The 25,550-nt window shown below is 42.9% G+C and overlaps 2 protein-coding genes and 1 pseudogene across 3 annotated transcripts; 1 reads left to right on the top strand and 2 right to left on the bottom strand.

Moving 5' to 3' along the window:
* Nucleotides 1-2,288: 2,288 nt before the first annotated feature.
* On the bottom strand, nucleotides 2,289-4,468 carry LOC146196245 (uncharacterized). Its single transcript, XM_084598132.1, has one exon. It carries the CDS (start codon nucleotides 4,407-4,409, stop codon nucleotides 3,843-3,845), a length of 567 nt encoding a protein of 188 aa, XP_084454258.1. The 5' UTR covers nucleotides 4,410-4,468; the 3' UTR covers nucleotides 2,289-3,842.
* Nucleotides 4,469-11,224: 6,756 nt separating this feature from the next.
* LOC146196244 (uncharacterized) lies at nucleotides 11,225-14,495 on the bottom strand (annotated as a pseudogene). Its single transcript, XR_014706102.1, has 3 exons — nucleotides 13,748-14,495; nucleotides 12,327-13,297; nucleotides 11,225-12,200 (listed from the first exon to the last, which is right to left on the bottom strand). The product of XR_014706102.1 is annotated as an uncharacterized LOC146196244 (transcript).
* Nucleotides 14,496-15,062: 567 nt separating this feature from the next.
* On the top strand, nucleotides 15,063-24,718 carry LOC146196243 (BEN domain-containing protein 5-like). The gene is made up of 7 exons (XM_084596956.1): nucleotides 15,063-15,240; nucleotides 15,612-15,700; nucleotides 15,758-15,983; nucleotides 23,737-23,817; nucleotides 24,053-24,151; nucleotides 24,271-24,368; nucleotides 24,451-24,718. The coding sequence occupies exons 1-7, from the start codon at nucleotides 15,063-15,065 to the stop codon at nucleotides 24,712-24,714; spliced, it is 1,035 nt and encodes a 344-aa protein (XP_084453082.1). The 3' UTR covers nucleotides 24,715-24,718.
* Nucleotides 24,719-25,550: the final 832 nt, after the last annotated feature.

Raw genomic sequence — 25,550 nt, 5'->3', positions numbered from 1 at the left:
CTTCATGTATTATAATGAGTACCCTCAATTCTCCTTAATATATATATATATATATATATATATATATATATATATATATATATATATATATATATATATATATATATATATATATATATATATGAAGGAAAGAAGCCAACAGTCGGCGAGGCCAAGGAAAGCATTGGGGATTATGTTTTATGTCTTTCTTTTTTAATTTTTACTTGGATAATCACAGAAATGAGTAATGCAATCTGCTTAGGGGAAAGATAATTAAACACAAAGTAGAAGAAAAAACAACGTGCCGATGGTGGGGACCGAACCCACGACCTCCGAATATCGCGTCCGGTGCTCTTCCAACTGAGCTACATCGGCCGCTGTCCCCCCTGCTACTTGTTTGGGTATTTATGTTGTCTGTATAGTGTTCACCAGCGCCGCCCTCAACTATAGCGGCGGACGTGGAACGTCCTGTGTTACCGCCAGCGTCACGTAGAACGTGATCAAGAGCGAGGGCGAAAGCTGTGCTAGAACCCACTTACGCTAACTATGGCTTCAAGACTGCCAGAACCGAGACCCCCGTAAGCTACAAGCAGATAAATAAAGGGGAAATGAGGGTGCTCGTTATAATACATGAAGGAAAGAAGCCAACAGTCGGCGAGGCCAAGGAAAGCATTGGGAATTATGTTTTATGTCTTTTTTTTTTAACTTTTACTTGGATAATCACAGAAATGAGTAATGCAATCTGCTTAGGGGAAAGATAATTAAACAGACGCTGGTGAACACTTTCAAGGTTCGTATACAGACAACATAAATACCCAAACAAGTAGCAGGGGGGACAGCGGCCGATGTAGCTCAGTTGGAAGAGCACCGGACGCGATATTCGGAGGTCGTGGGTTCGTCCCCACCATCGGCACGTTGTTTTTTCTTTTACTTTGTGTTTAATTATCTTTCCCCTAAGCAGATTGCATTACTCATTTCTGTGATTATCCAAGTAAAAATTAAAAAAAAAGACATAAAACATAATCCCCAATGCTTTCCTTGGCCTCGCCGACTGTTGGCTTCTTTCCTTCATGTATTATTACGAGCACCCTCATTTCCCCTTTATATATATATATATATATATATAATCCGAATACAATCCGAAATGATGATGAACGATACAGAAGAAAGAAATCCAAAGATCGCATATGCAAACACATATGTCAAGAGCCAAATAGCATGACAAAAAGACAGCGCACCAGGGCATTCGTTTAAACCTGCCGAGATAGTATCAAATTTGTGAATTAGATATGACTCACGGGTTTCTCAACAGCAACATAGTCAGCATGATGACGATCGAACCACAGCTTCGCGGCGGGCTTGAACACAATTGACTACATCGCGGAGGTTCACAGGCAATTGGCGGATTCCATTTATGTATAAAACATTGCTAAATGATCCAACTGAACAGTTCTACTCTATAGTCAAAGAAGCTATTGACAAGTTGTGTAAAGAAAATAGAATTACTGACAACGACAAGCACTCCACCATTCCGCTAAGCCCAATTCCAGGAAGATTCTATTTATTGCCGAAGCTACACAAGGCTGGTGTCCTTGGAGAGACCAACCCTAGGAAAAAAAATGTGATACAAATTTCTACAAGTCTCTTAGGAATATGTATAAGTCCTGTAGGTCCTTCTATGAGTCTGGTAGATATCCCTACCTGACCCATAGAACTTTTTACCAGACTTGTATACGGCATATAGATATCAATGTGTCACCTATGGGTCCTTCTACAAGTCTGGTACATATTCCTACCTGACCCATAAACCTCTTTACAAAACTGATAGGCAGCACATAGATCTCATTGTGTGCCCTAATACAAACCTGAAATGATGATGTATCAGTCTTTTACAGCCAAATAGAGTTCATCACACAGCGCACATAAACCTAACTGAAGCAATAATAAAGCCATAGTAGAGATAGCATGAACTTATATGGCACCTCCACACCTGATGACAACCCCCAATGGGCTGCCTGCCATGTGTACAGATTATTAAACACAGTTGCATATTCAATGCAATAATAGAATATAAAATGAAATGAACTCAGACTAAACTGTGATACTATGATAATCTTTTTTTCATTCATTGAAATACAGGCTAGTTTGTTGTTATTGATGAATTTTTTTTTCAGTTGATATGCATAACCTTAAATGCATTTTAATTCAATGCACATGTCTTTTGAAGTGCAGCAGCAATATCTATTTTGTGAAAACGTAATATTAAATTTGAATAAATAAAGCACCAGTACAGTATCATGACAGGCGTGCTCCACTTTATTGCATTATATGCCATTTACATGAGAGAGACTACAGCAACTAATGCGTATCTAAACAGAAATATTGCTTTGAAATATATTTACAAAGGCAGGAGAACGGTGGGTGATGACCTCCTTGTGAATACTATTCACATACTTCAGTCTAGCTCTCATATGTCAGCCTGAGTGTGAATACCATAAATTCAACTCTTACAACATGACTATATATACTTTCAACACCTATAAGTAAACAACCAGATTTAAGCAAATTTAGATACACATGAATGAGAGTACTTTAGACCACCAACAGTGAAGTGATTAATAAGGAGCCAGCTTATCATCTTAAAAAGGACCAGTGTGGACATGATTTTCAGTTGTATAAAATGCGAAAACTAATTTGCAGATGTCACTATCATATTCAAAATTGAGATCATGGCACTTTGTACACACTGCGGTTTTTCCTTCATCCAGGAACTATTGTGATAAATGACAAAGCATTATTGAGTGAATGAACTTGAAAAACGGCAATTTATCATGGAATATCGACAAGAAGCAAAAAGTATGCATGCAGTATTATTACTATAAGACACATTAAAACATGAAAACACAGCATTATTTAGAACACAGTTAATACATCTTGCAGAGCTTGCTCATGCAAGCAAGCATATGCGTTTGTACAACCCTATACTCATGGAAAGAACTGCCAAACATAAGGCACACATATTGTAAGAACAGAAGAGATAATTCTTCCACTGCGAGCTCTTAGTCTGACCACTACATGTCGCAATGGGAAAGAGAAATTTAATTTGAACAGCCTTCTACATACCACAGCAACCAACACTATCAGCATGAGGGCCATATACAGGGTTTGCAGTCGTTGATACAAACTCAAAAACACTGATAGATGTAAATCAAATTCATTTTTGGAAATTCGGTTTTGTCCAAACAGTCATTGTCTTGGTTGTGCCACCACAGCTAACTGGCAAATTTGAAACAGCTATAATAACTCAAAGGAAAACAGCAAAGCAAACAGGCTTGAGGCAAGGTGTAACAGTGATGGCGTTCTGTCAAAAACAACTGTGCTTTTCAGATATCATTCAGCTGCCTAGCATGACTGCATATATATTGAGGAGCTTTGCATCATCATGATCTGCTATTGAAGTGCTGTTGATTCAATCACTGTCATCACCAAATGAGGGCAGTTGCATATGGTTCTGCACTACTTGTAGGGCACTGACCCAAACCATCCATAATTGCCACCAAAAATTGTCATTTTTTGGCTACTGTGACTGTTGGCAGCTACATTACTGCTGTCAAAATGCATACTATGCAGTTCCCCACCCATTCCGTCAAATGAGCGTAAAATTGATTATGTGACAATGGTGTATTTACAAAAACCTTATATTTGCAATCTCTCAGCTGAAATGTATTCTGAAACAGTATATGCCACATTTTTAAATGTATAACCAGAAAAGTACAAACATTATTTGTACGCATACAGTTCCAAGCCAAGACCTCCGGTATCATGGCTGAATACTGTTCACCAGACTGTTTTGAGCACGAGAGTTAGTCTTTTTCATAGAGGTTTGGAATCGTTGAAACAAAAATAATGTGGTCTATTTCCATAAACACACACAGGCGCATAACTTCACTGGGTTTTATGCAAACTAACGGCTCTGCTCTTTTGACACAAATCAAAAGGTGCTTTGCATAGAGCCTTTCGACAAGTAGTAGTTCCTGGCACTGCAAAATTATGCAAGAATTTTCGCCACTAAGAATTCTATGAATTAGAAAAAAAGAGCCAGAAAAGCTGATAAATGCACTGTTGTTAGTCTTTATAGGCCTGGTATACTGAGCAGAGTGCAATGTTTGCTGACTGATGACCACTCGGTTATATTCAATAACACTTGAGTCACAGCCAAGCTTATCAGCAATAGCCTGCTTTTCACTTGAATCCAAGTTTAAGCATGGCTTTCCAGTGCCTAGCAAAACTGTTTGCTGACTGGTTCTTTTCCTCTGTACACCCAGAAAATTTACTGCTCCTGGTGAAAGGTTTAAAGTTGCTTTCGCTATCTGTAACTTTCGAGCAAGTATGTATAGGACGGTTGTGATTACTGATCTCGAGCCGGGCATCCTGAAGAGTGAAGTTGAATGGGCCTTAGCCAGCCTTGCTAAGAACAAAGCTAGCGGAATTGATGGTATTCCAGCTGAGTTGCTTCAAAACCTCAACCACGACGCTGTTAACACACTGCATACATTATGTCAAAAGATTTGGACAACCCTGCAGTGGCCACAGGATTGGAGGTCAGTTTACATCCCCATTCCAAAGAAAGGCTGTGTTGTGTGTTGTGTGTTGGGTTTTATGGCGCATAAGCAACTAAGGCTATCATGCGCCAAGAGCAAGGTTAATGTATGTTCTGGTTGCAAAAGAGGAAATGGATATGTTTAATCTATAGTTTATTTAAAAAGCTTCCTTCTTCTAGGAAACTGAGAACAGATGCTAGGTTTACAAGTGCTCTTTCTCCTAAAAGCAAGGTGGGATGGAATGGGATGGTATGATTGTAAAATATAGTAAAATGTTTTCTCCGTAGTGCCTCAAGTTTTGAGCATGTAATTAGAATGTGGTTTAGAGTGAGTATCTCATCGCATTCTTCACAGGTCGGTTTGTTATGTTTCATTAGCAGAAAGTTATGTGTTAGATGTGTATGTCCAATACGAAGACGGCATACTATCACTTCCATAAAACGTTGTTGATGTGTGCTCGATTGCCATTCTCCTAGTACAGGCTTTATGAGACGCAACTTATTATTTTCTTGGTTGTTCCATCTGGACTGCCATTTATTCATCTGTTTATGTTTTATTAATTTCAAGCAATCACTATGTGGTATGTTTACTTTCTGAATCAATTTGTTGTGGGCAAGTGCAGCACATTTGTCTGCTCTTTCATTGCCGTCAATGCCTACGTGACTAGGGACCCAACAGAACACTATGTTATGTCCTTGTGTCGTGATCATTTTTACATTATGTATTATGTTACCGATTAGAGGCATGGCAGCATTTCTGTGATTTAAAGCCATCAGTACACTCAACGAATCGGTGTAGATGACACTGTTCCCAATGCCTTCATTCACTATTTTTTCTACAGCTGTCAGGATAGCATAGGATTCAGCTGTAAAGATTGATGCGCACTGAGGAAGCCTAATTATTTGTTCCCAGTTCTCTTCAACTACGGCACAGCCAACATAAGTAGAAGTTTTTGATCCATCTGTATAAAACTCTGTATAATTACTGTACTTTTCTTTTATTGTGCGAAATTCTTGTATTATATACTCTTTAGGAGTTTGGTTTTTGTTGAAGTGTGTTAGAGTGAGATCACAGACATTTGGAAGTTTGTACCATGGGGGTAGGGGGCTGTTTTTTGGTGCAGTGTCGGGCAAGGTGTCCAGAATTTCTAACTCACTGCAAATGTTTTCGAAACGCATTATCAGTGGCCTCGTCGCTTGTGGTTTATTTGTGAAAATTACTCGTGAGCGGCATGTTGAGACTATTGGATAGCAGAGGTGTTTTTTCTGTGACCTTATTCTAAGGACATAAGCACATGTAAGTGAAGCCCTTCTATCTTTCAGCGGAGGCTCATTCGTCTCTGCATACAGACTATCAACAGGGGATGTTCTGTAAGCGCCACAAGAAAGGCGTAAACCTAAGTTATGTACCGGGTCCAATTTCCTTAGGTATGATGGTCTAGCTGACCCGTAGACTATGGACCCGTAGTCCAAGCTAGACCGCACAACAGATCGATATATATGTAGAAGACACGCCCTATCAGACCCCCAGTGTTTCCGAGAGAGAACCTTCAGTATGTTTAGAGATTTTATGGCTTTCCTCTTTAGGATGTTTATGTGAGGCAGGAATGTTAGTTTTCTGTCGAACTTTACACCCAAAAATTTATGTTCGCTCTTTACTGGCAACTCAATCCCATTTAAGTGTAACTTGGGATTGATCTGTATACCTCGTTTCAGCGAGAACATTACTGCCACGGTTTTCTGTGGGGAAAATTTGAACCCATTTTTAAAAGCCCATGAGTCTAGTTTATTTAATGTTAATTGTACTTGTCTTTCACAAATTGATATGTTTGAGGATGTGCAGGCTATTTGAAGGTCGTCGACATACAGCGAGAACATAATGGATTTTGGGATTACCTTGCTAATAGAATTCATTTTTACAATAAACAAAGTTGTACTTAAAATGCACCCCTGAGGTACCCCATTCTCTTGAATAAAGTTCCTCGAGAAGGTGGTACCGAGACATACTTGAAATGAACGACCTGATAGAAAGTCCTTCAGAACATTTAGCATCCGGCCTCGGATGCCCAAATCTGCTATATCGCGTAGGATCCCGAACCTCCAAGTCGTATCGTATGCCTTTTCCATGTCAAAGAAAACGGCAAGGCAATTTTGTTTATGTATGAACGCTTCCCTGACAGTATTTTCAAGACGCACTAAGTGGTCGGTCGTTGCACACCCTTTTTTAAAACCACACTGATGAACATTAAGAAGTTTATGAGATTCTAAGATGAAAGTTAGTCGGATGTTTAAAACACTTTCAAAACATTTTGCTAAACAGCTGGTCAGAGCTATGGGTCTGTAACTGCCCGCTGAGGTCGGCGGCTTTCCTGGTTTCAGAAACGGAACAATAACGGCTTGTTTCCAAGCCTCCGGGAGTTTACCCAGAGTCCAAATTTTGTTAAAGAATTTCACAAGTGCCTCTACAGAGGATTCGGATAAATGAGCCAGCATTTCGTAATGAATTTCGTCAGGACCAGGCGCAGTCTGTTTTCCAGCAGCAAGGACGTTCTTTACTTCTTGGAGTGTAATAAAACTATTATATGATTCATTTCTGCCACCACTTGTTGGGAGTTTTTGTTTCTCAGCTATGTTTTTGTATTTTAGGAATGTTTCTGTGTAGTGTGACGAACTTGAAACGTGTGCGAAATGTTCGCCTAGTATATAGGCCTGTTCTTCTATGCTAGTCTGAACACCAGGGGCTGTGAGGATGGGAATTGTAAACGGGGAAAAGTTTCCACAGAGTTTACGAACTTGTTCCCACATTTTCTTAGACGTCATTGAGCTATTTATTGACGTTACATACCTCTGCCACGATTCTTTTTCAGCCTTTCGACGAATAAATCGTGCTTCTGCTCTTGCCTTTTTAAATGCTATAAGGTTTCCTTGGGTTGGGTACCTGCGGAAAGTTCCCCAGGCCTTATTTTGTTTCTTTTTTGCATCCCGGCATTCTTGCGTGTACCAGGCTTTGTTACTGCTATGCACAACTCCCGAAGACTGTGGAATAGCTAGTTTTGCTGCACGTATTATGCAATTAGTAAACCTTTCATTCAATTCATCTACAGTGAGCTCCTCTGAGAAAACTTCTTCCAGATTGGCTTTGGACTCAAAAAGTGGCCAGTCGGCTAAATGGAGCTTCCATCGTCGTGGTTTGCTTGGGGTGACTTTTGGTGATGATGACATGCGGATTAGTACTGGTAGGTGATCACTCCCATATGGATTCTCTAAAACTTCCCATTTAAAATCATTAAAGAGAGAAGGTGAACAAAATGACAGGTCTAAAACACTCATCTTTCCCGTGCTCGGAGAGCAGTAGGTCGGTTTACCCGCGTTTAGTAAGCAAATGTTGTTAGATAGAATAAAATCTTCAATAATTAGGCCTCGCGCATCAATTTTTTCGCTTCCCCAGAAAGGAGAATGTGCATTAAAATCACCAACTACCACATAAGGTTCCGGTAGTTGATTTATAAGGTTTTCTAAGTCATTGAGAGCTATTTTTCGATGTGGCTCAACATACACGCAGCACACCGTGATTCTTTTAAATGTAAGCAAGGTGGCTGCCACTGCTTCAAACTGAGTGTCAAGTTTGTATTCACTAGCTGCAATATCATTCCTTACAATGATAGCAACACCACCCGAGAGCCTGCTAACGTGCTCTCGGTCGCGGCGAAAAACTTTATATTTTTTTAGTATGTTTTTATGCTGCGCACCGAGATTGGTTTCCTGAACGCACAGCGCTGCGGGTAAGAATGAAGCAAGAATGTCTTTTATATCGCTGTAGTTTCTTAAAAGTCCTCTACAGTTCCAATGAACTAAGAACGCCATTTTATATGAGGAAGGTAGAGAGACTAAGTTTTTTCTGGCCCGGTGATTCGGGCCTTTTCTTTTCTAGTTCGCTCCAAGGAGCTCCGTCGCCTGTCAGATGTTGACGGCCCCGGACGGTCGTCGTTTGTTGTGTCCATTGCGTCCTCGGACGTGCTGGACGATTGTGCAGACTGCACAGACACATTTGTGGTAGATCCCGCCGTTACTGGAGAGACCTTGGGGCCAGCTGACCTAGAGGCCCGCGCAGCCTGCTTTGGGGGTGGTGGAGCAGCCCCAGCTACTTCCACCGGGGACGTAGAGGTCCCTGCCTTAGGTGCACCGTGTGTCACCTGGGCAGGTTCCAAAGACTGTTGTGACGCCGCCCCCTTTTGCGTCACAACAGAATAAGTTGGGGTGTGAGTGGACGTGAGTTTCTTACGTGCTTCCCTGTAAGTGAGGTTTTCTTTGACTTTTAGTGTGATGATATCTTTCTCTTGTTTCCATGTTGGACAGGTTCGTGAGTAAGCAGCGTGGCTGCCCTCACAGTTGATGCAAAGATGCGTTTCGGATTCACAGTTCTCAGTGGGATGCTCGTGGGAGGCACACTTCGCACATGTAAGTTGGCCTCGGCAAGTCTGTGAGCCGTGGCCATACCTTTGGCATTTGAAACAGCGACGCGGGTTAGGTATGTACGGTTTCAGTTTTATCTTCGTGTACCCTACCTCCACAGCCTCGGGCAGTGTGCTCGATTCGAAGGTAAGGACTAAGTGCCTGGTCGGTATCTCTTTGTTATCCCGTCTGATTTTAATTCTGAACACATTGATGACATTTTGTTCTCTTAGTCCTTCAAGGAGTTCTTCTTCACTTAGGTACTTTAGGTCGTCATCTGAAATGACTCCCCTCACCATGTTTAGAGAGCGGTGTTTGGTGACATTAACTGGGCATTCCCCAAAGCTGGTTACTGTAGGAAGTTTTTCATTTTGATGATGGTACATAATTTCCAAGAGTAGGTCGCCATTTGGAAGTTTTTTGACATTGTATCCTTGGCCTATTGCTTCAGTCAATGTCTTGGTCACGACAAAAGGAGATATTTGCCTAGCTGTTTTTTGAGGGTCTTCACTGTGCACCACGTGGAAGCGTGGGAATCTGTTTGCATTCTTTAGAAAGAAGTTTGCAGTTTCATCGGTCCGTCCCCTTTTTCGGGAACGATCATTGGAGAGCAAAGAAGAAGCCATGCAGTAAGTTTTTGTTCAGCCGGGGTGGCGGCCACCCACCATGGAGCCCAACGAGGGGACGGGACAGGAACTCGCAAAGCAGACCTGCCCGCGCCAGCCGTACACCCCGACTATAACCAAATATGGCATAACGCAGGGTGGTTAGCCACACAAGGTTAACCCTCGCCGCCTGGAAGTAGGAAGAAACGAAGAAGGTAAGAGAAGACAGGACAGTTGTAAGAGAGAGGATAGGAAAGTGAAAGATGGAGGGGAGGACAGGAAAAGGCGACTGCCGATTTCCCCCGGGTGGGTCAGCCCGGAGGTGCCGTCTGTGGGAAGCGTGGGCCAAAGTGGTGTGTTGCCTCCGCCGAGGGGCCTTAAAGGTCCAAACACTCGGCATCGGCTCAACCACCAGGATCCCCTTTTCCCCAGACACGACGATGCCACGCACGGCTAAGCGTGGGTGCTCGGGGTCCGTGGTGTCGCACAAAACACACAAACACCTGCTTTAACAGGTGCCCCCTGCGGGGCCAAAGAAAGGCAGTGCCAAAGATTGTTCCAACTACCGCACGATCGCGCTTATTTCGCATGCTAGCAAGGTGATGTTGAAAATCCTGCAAGGTAGGCTGCAGCAGTATGTGGATCGGGAGCTTCCGGACGTGCAAGCTGGGTTTCGCAAGGGCAGAGGAACTAGAGACCAAATTGCCAACCTTCGCTGGATCATGGAAAAAGCAAGAGAGTTCCAGAAACCCATCTACTTCTGCTTTATTGATTATGCGAAAGCGTTTGACTGCGTAGATCACAGCAGATTGTGGCAAGCTCTCCAAGAGATGGGAGTTCCAATTCACCTCATCTGTCTCCTCAGGAACCTTTATGAAGGGCAAGAGGCCACAGTCAGAACTGGGCATGGTCTTACTGATTGGTTTCCGATTGAGAAAGGGGTGAGGCAAGGCTGCATACTGTCGCCCTGCCTATTTAACCAATATGCAGAGTGCATCATGAGGAAGGCCGGTCTGGACGAGTCTTCAGCTGGAGTGAAGATCGCTGGAAAACGCATCAACAACCTTAGATATGCGGATGATACCACTTTAATGGCAGAAAGTGAATTGGATCTCAAGAGACTTCTGATGCGCGTACAAGAAGAGAGTGAGAAGTTTGGGCTTAAACTGAACATTAAAAAGACGAAGATCATGGCGTCTTGCCCTATCAAGTCCTGGAGCATCAATGGACAAGAAGTGGAAGCTGTGACAGATTTTCTGTTCTTGGGCGCCAAGATTACCTCGGAAGGAGACTGCAGCCATGAAATTAGGAGACGCCTGCTTCTGGGAAAGAGAGCAATGGTTAGCCTTGACCGCCTAGTAAAGAGCAGAGACATTAGTCTGCCAACCAAGATCCGTATAACCCGTGCTATGGTCTTTCCAGTTGTGATGTATGGATGCGAGAGTTGGACTGTGAAAAAGGCTGACCGCCGAAGAATTGACGCGTTTGAATTGTGGTGCTGGCGAAGACTCTTAAGAGTTCCTTGGACTGCCAGAAGATCAAATCAGTCGATATTGTCGACCATAAACCCTGACTGCTCATTGGAGGGTCAAATTCTAAAGTTAAAGCTCAGCTACTTTGGTCATCTGATGAGAAGAGAGGAGTCGCTGGAGAAAGATTTGATGTTGGGAAAGGTTGAGAGTCGCCGGAGAAGGGGTAGGCAGCGAACGCGATGGTTAGATGGCATTCTCGAGGCATTGCAGATGAAGCTATGTGATGTTAAGAAGATAGTGAGAGACCGGAAAGCGTGGCGTGACATGGTCCATAGGGTCACGAAGAGTCGGACACGACTGAACGCCTGAACTGAACTGAACCATTAGCTCCACTCACCAGTTTAACAAGAAGTCCATTTCCACCTTCAAATACAAATGAAGAATGTGACCAAAGAGGTCCTAGTTTAGCCACACTCTTTGGCAGATGCAGAAGTTGGTGTACATTGTAGGTCTTTGCAGACAATCCATACAATGACTGTGTTTGCAAAACAAACTCTGACAGAAGATCTGATGACCTGAGAATATCATCTGATGATATGGTGTCCTGTAGAAGTATGTAGATTCCCTCTACAAGCAAACTGAAATGTTTTATGTAAATATCTGGCAAAGAGCCACGAAGACACAGTAGTGAATAATGAAGAACCCACTACTTCCATTCGCTGGCTTTCCAGATTGCGAAGTCAGATAATCTTCGAGGTGTACGTGTGAACCAATTTGGGGGCTTAATTGCCAATAACCTCCTGTTTAAAGAGTTTACTGTTTCTCGTGCACCAATATAATATTCAGCACCTCTCGAATGTAGCCACAAGGAACAAAATTGCTTAGCCACACCTTCAAGAACTACATGCATATAGTCTGGGCTTGTTCCCCAAACTAAATCGTAACCAGGCAGCTTCGATAGCACTGTTCTGCCCTTCATACCATTCACAACAACATTTGTATGTTGTGCTTTTTTCCCATCTGCCTTCATGCTGTTGGAAGTCCTTTCCATGGCAGCTCCTCCATGATCAGGAAGGATATACCTCAGGGCCCCTGAAAGAATCAACAAGAAATAACACCAAAACATTACTGGCCGTAACACCATTTGTGCTTTTAAGGTTAGCATCACATTTTATGAAATTTTACGAGTCATTTCAAAGTTGGGATATTAAAACTCACCATGAGCAAATTTTCCATGCAGCAGGCAGATACTACAACCATAATGTCCATTGAAGTTCTTCATGTGAAGCACCATTGCCCGGGCAGGTGTATCCACACAGACACCTGCCACCTTTAGTGCAGACCTTATTGTTTTGCCACTGTGCTTCCATACAACAAAAGTTGCACTCATGAGTTCATTTAGGAATGTTCCTAGGAACATTTGCATGTCAGGATGGCCACTGCCAAACCACAAGCCACCCAAGAGCACATTGGACCATCTCATGAAAATGGGCAGTTCGTTCACTACCAGTTGGATTGGCCATAAAGAATCTTTGCTGCAGTTGAACACCCTTGCACCATCCATGTTCAGTGTGAGCGTGATGTCACACCAGCTGGAATTCTCTCTGACCTTTCTGACAAGTGAACCATCACTAATATCCTTAATACCCTCAGACATGTCCCTGTTCTTCAGATTTTGATACAAAGCGTCTGCCACCGCATTATCTTGTAGAAGTTCTTGAAGTTGGAGTTTGATATCCAAAGTAGAAAAAAGTTTCTATGTTTGAAGTTGGATATGGGTATGTTGCTGCCGCATTTGCTGCAGGATACATGCTGTTTGTCTGGCTTACCGGCATAAGTCATACAGGAAGGACAAAAAAAATGATGGTGCACTGTCTCTGTTATTGAACTTGCCCACAGTTTTCGGAGTGCATATTGTGAGCTTGGAATGACGGGGCTGCCAAGCAAGAAGTTGACCAGTCTGGCAAGGCCTTCAATTTGTACCCAGTTCAAACCTGACACGATACTGTAGCTCAGAATTCCCAGCAACGCTTCTGCAACTGTAACTGTAGAATTTGGGAGTGTCCTCTTTGACGCCTCTTGCCAACCATCGAACGTGTTGTCCTCTGTGGAAGTGCCACTAGCTGAGCTGTCGCTGTCAGCGTTCGGGTTGGATGAAATGTCGCTTTCAACAGTGAGCCAGTCAGCATCTGACAAAAAAAAAGCATCTTAACGTGTGCCTAATAACAGTTAACATATGTGCTAATTGCCACCACACTAAAACCTAGAACAAAAAAAAAGTGTGTTACATTTGCCCCATGCTTCGTGGAAACAAATTTGCCTAGGAAGGGAGCCGGGCCTTTTAAAATGTCCCGACACCAAATTTTACTAGTTACACAAGTACTAACTTCCACAGCGATGAGAGTTCAACTTAATCTTGAAGTTAATAGCCGGTGTGAACAGACGACATAAAATGGAAACGCGGGCAGGCATTAAATTTTGAGAGAATGTTTAAGGCTTGACTGCAGGAATTTGCAGATGGTTTAAATATTTCAACTCTCATCCTTTTTTTTGGAATATTGCCAGGGCAAATTAAACAGACTGATATCTTTTTTTCGTGAGCAAACAGGTCATACATAAATTATGACCAGCCTACTTACCATCATTCATTGTGGCAGGCGTGCAGTCATCGCTGTCCTCCGTGGGTTCTAGGAAGATCTCAGATGAGTCTTGCTCCTGCTGGGTTATCGTAGCCTCAGATGCACTATTTACATCCGCGTCTAGTTGGGACAACCGAGATTTCTTCCGCCATTTTGTCGTCCTTGGAATGCCACACAGTGCGTCCGGCTCAAGGTACAACTTTCTCTTCTTCGGGCGGTTCACAGAGGTGACGTCTATTGCACTTGGTTGTGAAGTAGAAGCCATTATACCACGCTAATTCGACTGCGGACAGCAACAGGAGTGGAAACAGAAGCATCCGGCTTTGTTTCGGTGTTAACTGCGGTGCTCAAGCCCCTCTTGAGAAAATTTTCGGCTGTGCGCGTTGAACATGCTGTCATATCATGTCATGCGAGCAGGCACTGATGCGAGTGACTCCGGGACCTTTCGCACAATTGCGATATGAACACCATGAAGTTTCTTCACACTGCTGAGAAAAGCTGGGAGGTGATCGTTTAAAAACTAGTGATGCTGCACAAGAATTTACCAACCTGTAACAATGGTCAAATTGTGTGTACATCAATGTTAATTGCTACCTAACTGAACGCTTTGCCTTTTCACAGTAATGTCGTAATTCAATAAAAAAAATCTAACCTCAGTAAACCCTTTGTTGCTTTGGCGGGGCGAAGTGCGGTATTTCAGCAAGAAGAGAGACTACAGAACATGCTGTTCTACTTAAAGTTCAATGCTCCAACCATGGCAATATGCCGGAATGGCTTTCAAGCACGCATGGTGCTTTTGAGCAGGCACTTGGATTCCCGCCTGTTCCCGTCTCGACTCTCGACGACTGCTTTATGGCGATTGGGCTGCATTTTGGGATGTTGAAAGCTCTAGTAGAAGCAACAGTGAAAACAATTAGAAAGCAATGACTTACATCGTGCAATAAAAATTCCTTGAAGAATAATAGAATGTAGGGATACTTATGTAATTCGGCTTGGACACTTGCGAAACCAGTCAGAAATCCAAATAAAGAAGCAAACGATTTTCGTACATCGTTGTTCTTACAAATTTTTAGAATGCTTTTAATTAATTTAATTTCTTTTTAATTTAATTTAAGGTTTTACAAAGTACTAGCATGGCGGAAGTAGGTGCTAGCCATTGTTGGTTCTAGCCGAAGCCGCTCATTTTAGCGCGCCAACATTCTAGTCATTGTTCTAACTGCGTGCCCCATGGGCGCTATTCTAGCTGCGCGCCACATCGAAACAAAGGGTTTAGACGGGAGCGCCGTGGATGGGAGGCATGTAATTAGGACAAAGCATGCATGCTTATGTCAAGTTTGTTGATGACAAGGAGAGGCACATTGTGCCCGTTGAAGATATTCTGAACTTTCACCCTGACGGCTCTTCGAAGTTTGTGCGTGGGAAAGTGTACAGTGTGAAGTGGTCTGACAAAGTGCAAGACGGATATTTTGGTGCACAGATATTGGAAGTATTCGGTAAGTTTCTTTGTACTCTATGGTGCGCTAGGCCAGACAGCAAATGTTTATGGCATTTACCAGCCGACGTATTTTGAATGTCTTAAACCAAACTATATATAATGCATGCTGTTGTTTACGTTATTGTGATTCAATTTTATACACTCGGTGTAACACATTTTTTACTGTGAATGTTATACATTTTTAATGTTTTATCTTCAAGTATTATTGTTCGCGGGAAACGAACGTAGGGCTGTTAGTGCCCTACAGTATTGCGAAAGCCGCGGGTCACGTACAATATTCCATTGAGAAGGGATAGTGATCGGGAGGGCAGTTTTACTGAGGCTTGCACCTTATAGCTAAAAAGCTAACGGCTCTCTGAAAATTTCCAGAAACTCGCGAAGAAGCGGAGTTAAAAGTGCAGCACAAGCGGTTCTCAGTACCACCGATCATGGACTCGGGGTCAAGCAGTGACGAAATGGTAAGTAATGACTGCACTGTGCCTTGGCGGCCAATTAATATACAATCTCTGCAACAGGTGCAGGACAGTCCGAAAGTGCGTAGACCTTCTGCAAAACGAATGAAGCAATATCAACGCAGACTGCTGGAAAGTGACAGCAGCTCGAGTGACGAGCTAGTGGCTCGTTCGGAAGTTAAAACTCTTCGAGAAAAAAACAAGGCACTTTTGCAAGAAAATCGGACATTGAAAAAAGAAAATGGCCTACTTAGGGAGCTGAACATTCGACTGCAAAAAATTTTGACAGGTAAGTTATATATATGATGTTTTTCATCCCATATATTTCGGGGCTGCCAGGAAGTTTAGCTCATGCGAATGAAAAGTGGAAAGCATTAATTCGAATTGTTGGGCTGCATTTGGAACCTTTACTAAAATCTCAAGCGTAGCACTGTGGCATTTCTTTCAGGCACCTAATAAGAAACCTTGGTGATGATGATGATGATGGATTTTAATGGCGCAAGGGCGACTCAGGCCAAAGAGCGCCAAACTCAAGGTTAATGGTGCACTCAAGTTTATATGATGGAATAGTTGTGATTTTTCATGAAGGGATAAAAAACTGGTGTATAGGGCCTAAAAATGTATTCGCTCTGTAATATCGCTAAAAACAATGGTGTATAGGGCCTAAAATTCATTTGTGATATATAATGGATGCGCAATGTATAAGTAGATGTATTAAGAGATCTCATCCGTCCTCTCAAGGAGGAGCGGGCTGAGACCCACGTCGATAAAAAATTTCATGTAAAAAGCCTACTTGTGATAAAAATTTAAGCACCTGTTTTAAAGGAAACATTGGGTTGTCGCCAATAAAAATGGATGGGTGTGCAGGTATTTGATGAGTGAACAAGGAGGGAAAATGACGTCTTCTTTCTGGTTCCGGTTGTGCACATATGATTAAAACATGTATGACAGTGAGTCGATCACCACATCTCGAGCAGTGTGGTGCAGGAGAGTTGGTTAAAAGATATGTATGGGTTATGTATGTGTGGCCAATTCTCAGCCTGCACAGGGCTACTTCTTTAAATCTGTGTTGTTTTTCTGTGGTGTACCTGCCTATTTTTGCCTTTATTGTGTGTAGTTTATTTTCTGATGCTGCGTCCCATTCCTCTTGCCATTGTTGTCGAATCATGTTTTTTATGTGTGGTTTGAGGTCATGATAAGTTATCTTATCAATGTCTGTGTCATTTCTAAGGGCAGCTGAAGCAGCTAGCCTATCAGCTGCCTCATTACCAGGTATACAGCGGTGGCCTGGCACCCAACACAGTGTAATTTTAATTTCTTGTTCATGGGCAAACATAAGGGTGTTATAAAGAGAGTTCAGTACTGGGTTCTTATTTTGCCATTTCCAAAAGGATAGGGACTTTAAAACACTGAGGGAGTCTGTGTAGATGATCGACGTCTGTATTTTATTTTCTATAATGTGTCTCACAGCTAAAAGGATACCATTGCATTCAGCGGTAAATATACTAGTATTTCTGTTCAGGGTTTTTGACTGTGAAAACTGTGGTCCATGTGCTGCACAGGAGACTTGAGCAGACTTCGAAGCATCAGTGTAATATTCATCACAAGTGTACTTCTCCTGAAGTGACATGAAATGCTGCTGTATGGCAATAGGGGATGCATGTTTGCCCACTTCAAGAAACGACAGGTCGCAATTAACACCGTGCATTTCCCAAGGAGCAATTAGGTCTTTTATGGAAGTTGTATGAAGACTGGTAACCGAAACATTCAGATATTCAATGTGCGTGGCAACTCTGATTGGATATGGTGGTGTTAGAGATGGTTTTTTTGAGAAAAGTGCTGTGCCAGTTTTGTCAAGCAGGAGCCGACGACATGGATGGTCCAGTTGGCATAGTACCTTCATAGCATAAGTTAGAGAAGTAAATTGTCTCCTTCGTTGCAGTGACCATCGGTTCGCCTCGACATAGAGGCTAGCAATTGGGCTAGTTCGGAAAGCACCTGTAGCGAGGCGAAGGCCGAGGTGGTGCACGGGATCGAGCAATTTTAGCGTAGAGGATGATGCTGACCCATAAACCATCGAGCAATAGTCAATGCGTGATAGAACTACACTATTCAGAAGGTTCAGAAGGCAGTCGCGGTCTGTGCCCCATGACCGGTGAGAGAGAATTTTTAGCAAATTCATCGCTTTGAGACACTTCAGTCGCAACTGTTTTATGTGGGGAATGAAGGAAAGTTTTTCGTCAACAACTACGCCAAGAAATTTATGTTCTTTTTTAAAGGCAAGGCTCTGGCCATTCAGTGTAATGTTGGGGTCAGGCCTGATGCCACGCTGCTTAGAGAAAAGTACACAAACACTCTTTCCAGAGTTAAATTTAAACCCATTGTCATCAGCCCACCTGGACAATTTGTTTACACCTAGCTGAATTTGTCGTTCACAGATGGCCAAGTTGCAAGATTTGAAGCTTATCTGGACGTCATCAACATATACAGAACAAGAAATAGTTTTTGGCAGCACGCTTTTTAAAGAGTTCATTTTGACTACAAAAAGTGTGCAACTGAGAACACCACCTTGAGGGACACCATTTTCTTGAATGTACTGCTTTGAATACGCATTGCCAACACGAACTTTGAAGGTCCGTTCAGACAAGTAACTTCGAATTGTGCTCAACATGTTTCCTGTGATGCCAAGAGAGAAGAGGTCGCGGATGATACCATAGCGCCAAGTGGTATCATATGCTTTTTCAAGATCGAAAAAGACAGATAAACAATGTTGTTTATGTGCAAAAGCATCCCTTGCATAAGACTCAAAGGCAATGAGCTGATCAGCTGTTGATCGCCCAGCTCTAAAACCAGCTTGGTTTTGATAAAGAAGACCACTGTATTCAAGGAAATGGAGAAGGCGACGATTTACCATTTTCTCAAAAAGCTTGCATAGACAGCTGGTTAGTGCGATAGGCCGATAACTAGCAGCAAGTGTGGGTTCTTTTCCGGGTTTTAATATTGGGATGATGATCGCTTCCTTCCATGCTTTAGGAAAGCGTCCTGTGGCCCATACTTTATTATACAGGTAGAGTAGGGTTTCAACAGTGTTCACATGCAGATGCCTGAGCATTCCATATGTGATCCTGTCAGGACCTGGAGCTGTGTTACCACATGTGTCTAGTGCAATCTTCAGCTCCTGCATGGTGAATGGGCTATTGTATCCTCCTGAGGATGGCCTTTTATCATGTATGTGCTTCCTCTCCTCTCTTGCCTTGTGCCGCAAAAAGGAATCTGTATAGTGTGCTGAGCTGAATATGTATTCAAAGTGTTGCCCTAGTGTGTCTGCTTGATGTTCAAGAGAGTCACCACTGGTGCTGACAAGGGGCGTTGGGACTGTGCTATATCCTTTAAGTGCTCTTATCCTGTTGTGAACTTTGTGTGCGTCAGAATAGGAGTTCACTGAAGACAGGAATGATGACCAGCTTTCTCGCTTGGAGATGCGTCGAATACGCCTGCCATTTGCCTTTGCACGCTTAAAGGCTATTAGGTTTTCGGCTGTGGGGTATCGGCGTAGTTTCGACCATGCCCTGTTTTGAGTTTCACGAGCAGTCTTACATTCTGCATTCCACCAGGGTCTTCGTTTATTTCGTGGCTTACTTGACGTCTGTGGAATGTATTTTTCTGCTGCCTCTATGATGTGCAGCGTGATTAAGCGTTGAGTTTCATCAACGCCTAAGTCAGTAACTGATGAACTGGCCAATGATGACTGTTCCCTGAACATCTTCCAGTTGGCTGCATTTTCTTTGAATTTTCTGGGATTCGACACATTTTCATTTCCGTTCCCAGTATATTTTATTAAGATCGGAAAATGGTCACTTCCGTATAGATTGTTAATGACAGTCCACTCTGTAGCTGCCAGGAACATCGAGGAGCCAATGGCTAGGTCTATGGATGTGTAAGAGTTATAAGCTATATTGTAGTAAGTTGGCTGTTTCGTGTTTAGTAAGCATGATCCCGAGGACAATAAGAATTTTTCGATTAGAACACCTCGGGAGTCCGTTCTTGTACATCCCCATAATGGGTGGTGAGCATTAAAGTCTCCGACCAGCAACCAAGGTTCCGGAAGTTGATCAATCAATTTTTCAAAACTTTCGCTACTTAGCTTATAAGTTGGAGCAATATACAGGGAACATACGGTTGTTATTTTGCCATAAACTAAGCTTCTGATTGCCACTGCCTCTAAGTCTGTGTTGAGTGAGATGTTTCGAGAGGGGATTGATTTTTGTGTTACAATGGCAACGCCACCAGAGGAGTGAGAGCTGCCTTGCCTGTCGTTCCTGAATACATTATATTGCTTAAGGAAATTTGAGTCTGCTGGTTTTAAATGGGTTTCTTGCAGACAAAGTATGTTTGGCTGATAGTCCGCAAGAATTTCATATATATCATCTAAATTTTTAAAGAGTCCTCGGCAGTTCCAATAAATGAGGAGCGCCATAATTAAAAGTTATTTAAGGGACAAGTTTAAATTTAGGTTTGTAGGTCCTTGGGACCTGTTATTGGGACTTTTCCCTTTCTTTTTCGCTCCAGTGAGCTTTGCCGCCTAGGCAGCTGGGGTGAAGAAGTTGTGTCCATCGCATCTTCAGATGCGGTGGACGACTGTGCAGAAAGCACAGGATTGTCAGTTTTAGGCCTCGACTCATGGGTCGAGGCCTTTGGGCCGGCTGACCTGGGGGTCCGCGCAGCCAGCTTTGCGGGTGGTGGTGGAGTAGCGCTAGCTGACTCCACCGAGGGCGCAGGTGGCACTGCCCTGGAAGAACTGTGTGCTTCCTGGGCAGGTGCCAACGACCGCTGTGATGCCGCGCCCTGCTGCGTCACAACGGAGTATTGTGGCTTTTGAGGAAGAGAAAGCCGCTTTCGTGCCTCTCCGTAAGATATGTTTTCGGTGACTTTCAGTGTAATTATTTCTTTTTCTTTTTTCCAGTATGGGCATGAGCGTGAATAAGCTGGGTGGTTACCTTCACAGTTTGAGCAGAGAAGCAGCTGTTCTTCGCAGTTGTCTGTAGGGTGTTCGTGCGAGGCACACTTTGCACATGTGAGTTGGCCACGGCAACTCTGAGAGCCATGGCCATATTTCTGACATTTGAAGCAGCGGCGTGGGTTAGGGATGTAGGGCCTCAGTTTTATCTTTGTGTAGCCTACTTCGACTGATTCTGGGAGAGTGCTTGCAGCAAAGGTGAGTACAATGTGCTTTGTTTCTATCTCTTTGTTATCTCGTCTGATCTTTATCCGGTAAACATCTGTGACATTTTGTTCCTTCAGGCCTTCAAGAAGTTCTTGTTCACTGACGTACCTAAGGTCATCATCAGAGATGACTCCTCGGGCAGTGTTTAGTGATCGGTGCGGGCTAATCTGTACCGGTATTTCTCCAAATGATTCGACTGCACTTAGCTTCTGATACTGATGGTTGTATATTAATTCTAGTAGCAGGTCACCGTTTCCAAGTTTCTTTATCTTATAGCCCTGGCCAATGGCCTCAGTCAACGTTCGAGAAACAACAAATGGGGACACAAGTCGTGCAGTGATTTCCTCGTGGTCACTGTGGACCACGTGGAAACGAGGAAAGTTGTTTATGTTCTTTGAGAAGAACATGGTGGTCTCGGTGCGCCCCCTTTTAGAAGGAGGACGATCGGGGTTAAGGTGTTTAGATGCCATAAAAAGTGTATTTTTCGGCTGCAGTGCCAGCCACCCACCATGGAGCCCAACGAGGGGACGGGACAGAAATTGTCTATTCCTGCCCACGCCAGCTGTACACCGCAACTATAACCCAATATGGCGTAACTCAGGGTAGCTAGCCACACAAGGTTAACCCTCGCCGCCTGGAAGTAGGAAGAAATGAAGAAGGTAAGAGAGGACAGGACAGTTCTAAGAAAGAAAATAGGAAAGTGAAAGATGGAGGGGAGAACAGGAAAAGGCGACTGCCGATTTCCCCCGGGTGGGTCAGCCCGGAGGTGCCGTCTATGGGAAGCGTGGGCCAAAGTGGTGTGTTGCCTCCGCCGAGGGGCCTTAAAGGTCCAAACACTCGGCATCGGCTCAACCACCAGGATCCCCTTTTCCCCAGACACGACGATGCCACGCACGGCTAAGCGTGGGTGCTCGGGGTCCGTGGTGTCGCACAAAACACACAAACACCTGCTTTAACAGGTGCCCCCTGCGGGGAGAAACCTTGGTGTAATATGCTTGTTTCATCGTGAGCGTGGATGTAAACTGCGATATTGCAGGTGTCGCTGTGTTTTAAACTTTCCTTCCTTCTCATGAGGGGTTTTATAAGCTAGCACATTTAAAATCGTTTAGTTATGTGTAGTGTATTGGACTGGTATGAAAATTAGGGGGATGGTCAAGCTTAGCTTATGAGTAGACGTGATATGCCTTCAGAGGGACACAACACTAACCAAAATGTGTAATGAGATGAAGGTGCAAACAAAATAATCTTGCCTCATGTATTATAGATTGAGCACTGCAATATCGAAGAAACGAGAATCTATAATTTTATTTTGGCACTGAAAATCTCATAAAAAGGACTCAAGTGAACTTTTTTTTTTTTTTCGCAGACTTGTCACAAGGCATACTATACAAAATCATGTAAAGTGTTCTCTTCCAGAAACCAGAGAAGGCTCTTGCAACATGTAATTATCACTGTAGTACCCCACATGGCCACATGTCAGCAAAGTGTCACTGATTTTCTTAACTGCATAATCCTTCAAGAGTGCATGCCTTGTTTTATTCTATTTTACGCTCTCTCCAGTGCACCCATAGATAAAAAAAACTTCTTCTGCATAGTATGTGATGTGCTTTTAGTGCTTGCCAAAAGATGGTGCTGCAGTGTTTTGAATTCCTTGGTTGAACCAGTGACCACGGCCCAGTAAAACATTCGTCGATGAGGCTTGCATTCCTGTGCTATAACAGCCTTGGGTGTGGAAACTAAGACGGATGCCACTATGCACTAAATAAATGTCTAATTAGTGTCTGTGGATGAGATTTATATTAGCTTTTAGTACATTACTTCTAATGACATGAAATCGTTGAGGTCGCTCGCTGCTCATGGTTTCCATCATCAGTCTACGTAAAATTGGGCAGATACACTGATCAAATTTTTTCACTGCTTTTCTAACAAAACCCCTACGGACTCGACCACTCAAGTCGCGAAGCCTTTTAGTGAGACAAAAAAAAACTGGATGCTCAAAGTGCAGTGTTCCTCAGCTCTGCCTGGAAATTCAGAGAATTTTTAAAATATTCTTTAAGTTGGTTTTAGGGAAGGAAGGTGCAGCATCTGTCTCAGTTCACAGTGGATATCTAAACCTACAATTAACAGAATATAATTCGAGGTACACATATCATTGGGTTGAATCCCTGTTGCAAAACTAGACTCCAACTTTACTAGGAGATGGATGCTAAATAGGAAGTGAAATGGTATGACATCACCTTAAACTTTGCACCAATAACGGTGGTCTAATAATTTTTATATGAAATCACGTGCATATATTTTCTGTCACATTTGGAACGATGCCAGGTTTTCCCCCACAATTCTACGGTACCGGAACGGCTTTTTTGCATGAGCCCAGCACGCTCTCGTGCAAAATATGCACCTAATGAAATTTTCATGCGCATTTTAAGGATGATGTAATGCATTGTATGGCACTTTCACAGTTAAGTATAAACTGCAGACAGTTGACACACACGTCAGCATAGCATTATGCATGGAAAACTGGGCAAGAGTGCATGCATAGCACAATATTGCTCCGAGTGTTATGATGCAGTCTGGTGTCATGCAACGATAGGGACATTTATTAAGGCACTTAGGAAATAACGGTAGGTGTATTGAGCTGTGAAGACCTTTCATGACGTATTATGCTTTAGGCACTGGCTTTGCTAAAGGAGAGAAATCTCCCTTGAGAGCTTACATGAGTTTAGACACATAATACATAAAAATTGTCCGTTACTTTGATGTTTAATACCAAATGTAGATGCAACATCTCTTATTTGTGTGGCTATTTTCCTCTCAGATAGCCACCCAACGTCCCACCCACCGTCAGATTGTGTGCCACTGCATGTGGAAGAAACAAGGAGTCCTGCACTTGGAAAAGGTACTAGGCAACTCACGTTTGGGTTTCTTACTGTTTTTTATGGGTTGGGTTTTTCATACCTATAGCTTTTGGAGATAACTTGTTCATTGCATTTTTCTTATTGGTTAAAACTGCATTGTTTATTCATCAAAAGGTATTTCAATTCAGTAATGTTTTGCATGAAAATCAGTCACAGGTAACAGTCATTATTTGGCTACTTCTATGGTCAGTGGACCTTCACTATGTTTTTTTTTAGTGTCTCAGAGGCATGACAGCCTGCAGCCAAAGGGATTTGAACAGCAAATCAAGCAAGTGAACCCCGAGGATGCCAGTAGCGTGTGCTCCGACAGACATGGTGATTTGCATTTTTGAAATTGGTGCATGTTACTCTAATGGTTTTGAGTCATGTGGATGGTCAAAGCACCATGCTGCTAATTCATTTCCCTCCAATCTGATTTTTTTTTCACCTGTTAGAGCTACCACCTTCGCCAAGTGTTCAAGTCGCAGTTACACAAAGCCAGAGAAACAGCGAGGACAACAAACGAATACTTTTTCAAGAAAGTGAAGGCCAGGTAACCATCACTGTTGCATTTTACTTGTGTCAAGCCTTGTGTCAGCAATTTATATTCCTAAGTTGGCTGCAACTTTTTCCAGGTCTACATAAGCCAGCATGTAAGCTTGCCGACTTCAGACTTCAATGAAATAATGAGATCAAGAAACGATTCCACATTTGTGAGAGATGCCGATACACGAATCTTCTCAACAGCTGGCCTTATCAATAGGAGCGTGACTGGGAAACCATCTAACAGCACGAAAACACCACCGAGGCCTCCTTTGGATAAACAGAAACTGGATGCACTAAAAGGTATAGCAATTTTACTGCACTTACTTGATCATTTTATTAGACAAAGTAAATGAAATGTCAATGGCAATTTAAACTACCAAGGTAATACATAGGTCCTTTACTGTATTAGTGGCGCCTTCCAGCATGTGCAGATGTCTTCATAAAAGTGCTGTAGCTAGGCTGACATCATGGAAAGGTGGGTTGCTTATTAGCCACATCAAACTCTTCATTACAAAATAGGCTTTGTGTCCTTTTGCACATATAATTGTTATTTAGCTGAGGGATGCTAATAAGACTGAATGTAGCACCTTTCATTGGAGGCACTGTGGTTTTCTGTAAATGTTCAGTATTTTTTGCTGAACTACAGACAGGTGCATCGTTTTGTCACATCAACTGCTCTCCAACATTTGAAACTGTTTGGAAGTGCACAGAGTCATTCATGCCTGCCAGTTTGATTTGGTTTGGTTTATGACCCAAAGCAACTCAGCCTATGAGAGGTGCCATAGTGGAGGGCTCTGGAAATTTTGACCACCTAGGGTTCTTTAATGTGCACTGACATCACACAGCACAGGGATGCCTTTTCTTTTGCCTCCACCACTAAGTGGCCACTGTGCTGGGATTCGATCCCTCATGCTTGGGCACAGAAGTCGAGCATCCCTAACCACTACGCCACCACAGTGGGGCTCATGCCTGCTAGTGAATACAAGGATACGCAACTTATTGCTCTTGGTTGGTTTATGGGGTTTAATGTTCCAGAGCAACTCAGGCTATGAGAGACGTAACTTTTACTGTTGTATGTGCTTGAGTATGCCACAGATTTTGTTGTATTCGATACTGACACATTTATTTGCAAAGTAAAATATATAAGAAATGACCTGAAAAAAATGCAAGAATATACAGCGCAGTCTTT

This window comes from Amblyomma maculatum, chromosome 3 (assembly GCF_055883805.1).
Source record: "Amblyomma maculatum isolate TAMU_Amacu chromosome 3, ASM5588380v1, whole genome shotgun sequence".
In the NCBI taxonomy this organism is placed as follows: Eukaryota; Metazoa; Arthropoda; class Arachnida; order Ixodida; family Ixodidae; genus Amblyomma; species Amblyomma maculatum.
This window is presented reverse-complemented; position numbering and strand designations above follow the sequence as displayed.

Bases quoted from the DNA above. Each gene is read 5' to 3' on its own strand.
- LOC146196243 (XM_084596956.1), top strand. From the start codon at position 15,063: ATGCATGCTTATGTCAAGTTTGTTGATGACAAGGAGAGGCACATTGTG. The intron at 15,241-15,611 runs GTAAGTTTCTTT...GAAAATTTCCAG, and splicing joins ACAGATATTGGAAGTATTCG to AAACTCGCGAAGAAGCGGAG. The intron at 24,369-24,450 runs GTAACCATCACT...AACTTTTTCCAG, and splicing joins TTCAAGAAAGTGAAGGCCAG to GTCTACATAAGCCAGCATGT.
- LOC146196245 (XM_084598132.1), bottom strand. From the start codon at position 4,409: ATGCCCGGCTCGAGATCAGTAATCACAACCGTCCTATACATACTTGCT.